At 44.7% G+C, this 5,829-nt stretch overlaps 1 protein-coding gene, 1 long non-coding RNA gene and 1 pseudogene across 2 annotated transcripts; 2 read left to right on the forward strand and 1 right to left on the reverse strand.

Moving 5' to 3' along the window:
- The first annotated feature begins 200 nt into the window (after positions 1 to 200).
- Positions 201 to 800, forward strand: LOC103628114 (MACPF domain-containing protein NSL1). The gene has a single exon (XM_008648383.3). It carries the CDS (start codon positions 201 to 203, stop codon positions 597 to 599), a length of 399 nt encoding a protein of 132 aa, XP_008646605.1. The 3' UTR covers positions 600 to 800.
- Positions 801 to 934: 134 nt separating this feature from the next.
- LOC103626194 (uncharacterized) lies at positions 935 to 1,392 on the reverse strand. Its single transcript, XR_552762.4, has 2 exons — positions 1,294 to 1,392; positions 935 to 1,204 (listed from the first exon to the last, which is right to left on the reverse strand). It is a non-coding gene; the product is annotated as an uncharacterized lncRNA (long non-coding RNA).
- A 466-nt stretch (positions 1,393 to 1,858) lies between these two features.
- LOC109939663 (cyclin-dependent kinase B2-1-like) lies at positions 1,859 to 2,624 on the forward strand (annotated as a pseudogene).
- Positions 2,625 to 5,829: the final 3,205 nt, after the last annotated feature.

Raw genomic sequence — 5,829 nt, forward strand, 5'->3', positions numbered from 1 at the left:
TCCTCCTCTCCCCAAATCGTGCATCTGCCGCGCCCTCAAATCCCACGGGCGTTCAACTCTTTCTCGGTCACCGTCAATGAAAGGTCCCAGATCTCTTCTCGCCATTACCGCGCCCCGTCAATTCCCATATCCCTTCTCGCCATTCTCTCGGAGCATCCACTGCCATTCATGGACGGCAGACGATTCCATCCTCTCGGTTCATGAAGGTGCTCTTCCTACGCCTCGGCTTCTCTGGTGTCGCGGATTTGAAGATCCGCCGCTCCGAGTGGGGCGGGGCCCTGGTCGCGCCGCGGAGGTCCGGGTCGCTGTCGGCACGCATCAGCGCCGCGCTGTCCGGTGGCCTGGTGTTGGCGCCGCCGGCGGTGGAGGAGAAGGTGGAGGTCAACTCCGCCATATTCCCCAAGGGCCCGCCGGTGCCACTCCCGGTTCAGAAGATGGCCACGCACATCGACACCACCGAGGTGAGCAGGGGCCCCGACGACCTGCCGGGCTACTGGGTTGTCACCGGCGCCAAGCTCTGCATGGAAGGCGGCAAGGTCGCCCTCAAGGTCAAGTACTCGTTGCTCATCGCAGTGCAAGAGGACCCTGAAGGACACTGACGCTTTGAGGCCTCCATTGCCATCGTCCACGCCTCAACTCTGTCTGTCTGTTGTGTTGCCGCGGTGTAAAGTTCAGTTGTGGGCAACTACGTTGTACAGAATACAGTGTGCCCAGAGGCTGATGTTTTTTGGTTTGTTCACTTAGTTCTTGCAAATCTAGGAACAGTTTAGGTTTAGATATAATACAGAGAAATTACCTGATTCGATTGAGCATTCGATACATGAGAAATTAGTGCTGGCTGCATCTGCAATTTCATCAAAATTTGGCACGGTCCTGCAACAGATGATTTTCTTTCGCAGGTATGGGCTGCATAAGACATCCACAAAGCAAAATAGAAGAAACAACATCTTTGCTTTGTAAGTTTAGGTACACATTGTCCTCCCCATCGTCCAGGTACATCATATCTATGTCTGTTACTCATAAGCCAACCGCATGAGATGCAGGGCACGCCCAGTTACCTCCTAGCTACGCTGTGAGACTGATCGTTTACTTTGGGTGAATACTCGAGAGCAGCTTAAAACCTCTCTGCAGTATCAACCACCGGTCGTGCCTCCACACGCTTCCTATCAGAAAGGTAAGGGCCCCGTTTCACCGCATCATTCAACTGCACCGAGAACATTTTGTATTGCTGGTTAACGATTTAGACTCGAGCAACAAAAGTGATAGATACTGACTGGCTCTGACAGAGTCTACCTTCCGAACGAGTTCAGAAAGACTTGCTTCATGCAGAAGATGGGATGATGATAGGGCCTTGTTGATTGCGACACAGCAGCCATACCGGGTTTTCATGCCTACAACATTGAATAAATTGTACCATTACAGTAACTGGTCCAATAAATAGAAACTTGTATCTATTTATAATGAGAAACCCGGTATGGACAGCAAACTTGTATCAAAGATGGTAGCTTATGGCAATGAGGTGTGTTTATGTTTTTGGTTTGTTAATGGCAGGAAGCGGATGGAAAGAAGATTCAGATCCAGCTGACAGGGTTCATGGAAAAGAACACAGTGAAGTTCATGAAGGAGCTCTGGAGCCTTCTCCTTAGTGCGCAGCAGAATGCCAGTGGGGTGCCTCAACAGTTTCTGGATGAAAAGGAGGCTGGGATACATCAGAAAAAGGTTTGTTTCAATAAAAAAATATATGCTACATTACAATCACCATATGGTTGGTCCAACATTGGATGCTATTTTCAACTAATTCAGATATTATAATGGGAGTTTATGGCCTTTTGTTTTTTTGTGCATTGTGTGACCAATAATGACAGTTCATTCATATGAAAATATGGTTTTCATTGTCACCTTATTCTTCGCTTAGTGTGTTAATATGGCTACCCCGAAGCAGTACTTGAAGTATCTCTGTGTTCAAGCTGCTACTCCAGCTGTGCAAGGGCGTGGGTTTTGTTCACGGCCGCGGGGTGCTCCACCGTGATATGAAACCGCACAACCTGCTCATGGACCGCAAGACCATGGCACTCAAGATCGCTGACCTCGGACTCAGTCGTGCCATCACCGTCCCTGTAAAGAAGTACACGCACGAGGTCTGCTTCCCACTGCCACTGGTCTTCATCATCAGTCGTGCATCTTGCGTCTGATTAAATAGTGGAGTCTGAATTGTTTGTGCAGATTCTGACGCTGTGGTACAGGGCGCCCGAGGTTCTTCTTGGCGCCACACACTACTCCACGCCGGTTGACATTTGGTATGTGGGCTGCATATTTGGTACCATTTCGATGAGCACATATTCTTGTCAAAGCAAACTGCTTCAGAATTCAAACCGACATATACGATTTCTAATTTGGTTGTAAATGGCAGCTGAGTTGGTTACTAATCAGCCACTTTTCCCTAGCGACTCCGAGTTACAGCAGCTCCTCCACATCTTCAAGTAATGCCTCTAGTGCTTTAGTTCGTTGTTTGCATTCTGAATTCTTGGTGGGTGTCTAATGCTCCATCTTGTTCTTTGGGTGAAAGGTTGCTGGGCACCCCAAATGAGTAGATGTGGCCAGGAGTAGGCTCCATCTTGTTCTAGACCTTTTTCTAAATCATATTTTTACTCGTCCAGGCTTTATACAAATGTTATTATTGCACTATTTTTTTCCTGTTGCAACGCACGGGTATTTACCTAGTAAATTATTAAGTTATTTATGATTTTTTATAAGTCTTTTGTGTTTTTTAACTTAGTTATTTCAAGTTAGATCGCTAAGTCATTCACGATTTTTATTAAATCATTTGATCAGGGGTGGACTGACGTTATGATTAGTGGGGCCATAGGCCCCACTCAAATTTGTGGTTTCAATGAACTTGCTATCTTATTTACTGCATATATAAATATCATTAGTTAGTAAGTCTCTATTTAGATCTCTACTCAATAGTTGGGTCCCCACTCGGATTTTAGTTTACGTCATTTGATGGTGGCTGATCGGACAAATAATATATTATTGTGATTTTTACCGAGACACATGATCGAATTAGTTAAGCTCTCGCGCGTGCGACAACTAAGAGCTCGTTTGGTTTCCTTAGTCCAGGGACTAAAGTTTAGTTAGGAAACTAAAGTTTAATCCCTATCATGATTGGTTCTAGGAACTAAAAGTATTCAAAAAATATTAAATATATTATAAGAGGATCAAAATATCCTTAGTATTCTCGCGCCATGAGTGTAACTGAAATAAAGGAGGAGCAAAATGTAAAATTAATATGATTTAGTTCCATTTAGTCACTCTTAAGTGAATAGAGACTAAAACAATTTAGTTAAGATTTTAATCTCACTATTTAATAATTTAGAGACTAAAATGGACTAAAATGGAGGAACTAATCTTTAGTTCTTCGTAACAAACGAGCCCAGATATATGCATCTACGTCGCGCGGCTGCCTGGGGACCACCGGACCACAGTCGCTGGCACGTTGCCTATCTCTCACGGTCCAGCGGAGACAAGACATACGTCGTTACCGAGCCTTTGGCCGCTGCCTGTACACGCAGTTAGTGGCAGGTACATGATTTGAAAGATGGATATCCAAAATTATTAAGAGGTAAAAAATAACTATATAGAATCTAAATATATTGTATGTATTATGTGTTATATTGTAATATACTACATATTAATACTTTTATAGCATGTATATGATATATCAAACAAAACCAATTTAAATTGAGTGCATAATTGATTATAAAGTAAAATTAGTAATAACATTTGGGCCTTTTTGCGAGTAATTGTAATAAAGGGAATTGAAGGAGTTAAAATTCCTTACTATTCAATGAATAGTAAAGAATTCTAGCTCATTCAATTTCCGCAACTACGTACACATACTCCCAAACAAGGTCTCAGGGGCGACCACTACACATACTCCCAAACAAGGCCTCGAGGGGCAGCCACGACAAGTAAGGGGCGGCCACGGGATGGAGGGGCGACAAGCGGCACCATGGAGCCACTGGGCGACAAGTCGGCATCCATGCGATGCCACGACAGATAACCATCGGGCGCGGACGAGTGGGCGGCAGGGCGAGTGTCGTGCGATGCGTCTAGGAGGATGACATGTAAGCTTGGGTTGTTCAGCCAGGGGCGAACCTGGGGGTGGTCGAGCTGGGCGACCATCCAGGCCCCCAAAATGTTGGCCCCCACTCAAATATATATTTAAGTATAGTACTTGGTGATTTAATCATCCTAAACAACCAATGTTCGCTTTGTTAGTTGATCGGCCCAAATACGTAAGTGAAGCTACAATCACGTTCACGTCTCTACTATATTATAGTGTCAGTTTTTCTAGTTCCACGATTTTCACCGTCATCGTGCACTCCATATTTAAATGAAAAAATGCTAAAATTATGTACAAATGAGGATTCAAACCATGGTTGTTGGCTTTAAAGTCACATTTACATTCACTTAGTGAGAGCAACTAGAGGGGGTGAATAGGTGATCCTGCGAAAATCAACTCTAAATAACACAAAATTGGCTTATGATGAGTGTTAGTGAAAGATAAAACCAAGTTGTTATGAATAGAGATGGAGAGAGGAGAACTCTTCACTTGATTGCTCCTTTTAAATGTGTATCAAACTTAGGAGCAATAATACAAGTGAATATGAGAACTCAAGAAGATAACAATCGCGATAAAGTAAATGCACAAGAGACACGACGATTTTTATCACGTGGTTCGGCTAATGCCTACTCCACGTTGTGGTGACCTCCTTCGGTCAAGGGTTGCACTCAACCCCTCTCAAGCAATCCAAAGATCAAATTTGAGTACCACAATTTTCTTATTTATATCAAATCTCATTTGTGAGGAATCTCCACAAGTTGGAGTTACTCACACCTTATACAAATGATCTTAATCAAAGCACAAGCGTAAGGGGGAGTAGCAACACACATAAGAACTCAATCGCAACAACAACAACACACACATACACACACAAGTCAAGAAGAGAGCGCACGAAACAAAACAACAAAGTCACTGAAAGTCGCCTAGAGGGGGGGGGAATAGGCGAAACCTGAAATTTATAAACTTAAACATGCACTAAGGTTGTTGGTTAGCGTTAGAGTTAAACTCAAGTCGCAAAGAGAGGGAAAACAAATCAACCAAGAAATAAGGCGAGTGAACACGGTGATTTGTTTTACCGAGGTTCGGTTGCAAAGAACCTAGTCCCCGTTGAGGAGGTCACAAAGACAGGGTCTATTTCAACCCTTTCCCTCTCTCAAATGGTCACTTAGACCGAGTGAGTCTTCTTCCTTAATCTCACGGGTCACTAAGACCCGGAAGGACCACCACACACTTGGTGTCTCTTGCCTCGCTTACAAAGCACTTGAGAGTAAGAATGGGAAAAGAAGAAAGGCAATCCAAGAAGCAAGAGCTCAAAAGAACACAAAATCTCTCTCTCACAAGTCACTAAGTGTTAGAGATGAATTTGGGACTTGGAGAGGCTTTGATCTTTTGACTTATGTCTAGGAGTGAATGCTAGAGCTCTTGTATTGAATGTGATCTTCAGAATTCTTGGATGCTTGGAGTTGTGATGGTTGGGGGTATTTATAGCCCTCAACCACCAAAGTAGCCGTTGGGGAGGCTGCTGTCGATGGGCACACCAGACAGTCCGGTGCGCCACCGGACAGGCACTGTAGCCTGTCTGGTGCGCCTCCACGTCACCCAACCGTTAGGGTTCGGAGCTCGGGCGACCGTTGGAACTTTGTCCTCTTGCGGCACCGGACAGTCCGGTGCCCCTCTGACTTCGCTGCTCTGACTTCTGCGCG

Source organism: Zea mays, chromosome 5 (assembly GCF_902167145.1).
Source record: "Zea mays cultivar B73 chromosome 5, Zm-B73-REFERENCE-NAM-5.0, whole genome shotgun sequence".
NCBI lineage: Eukaryota > Viridiplantae > Streptophyta > Magnoliopsida > Poales > Poaceae > Zea > Zea mays.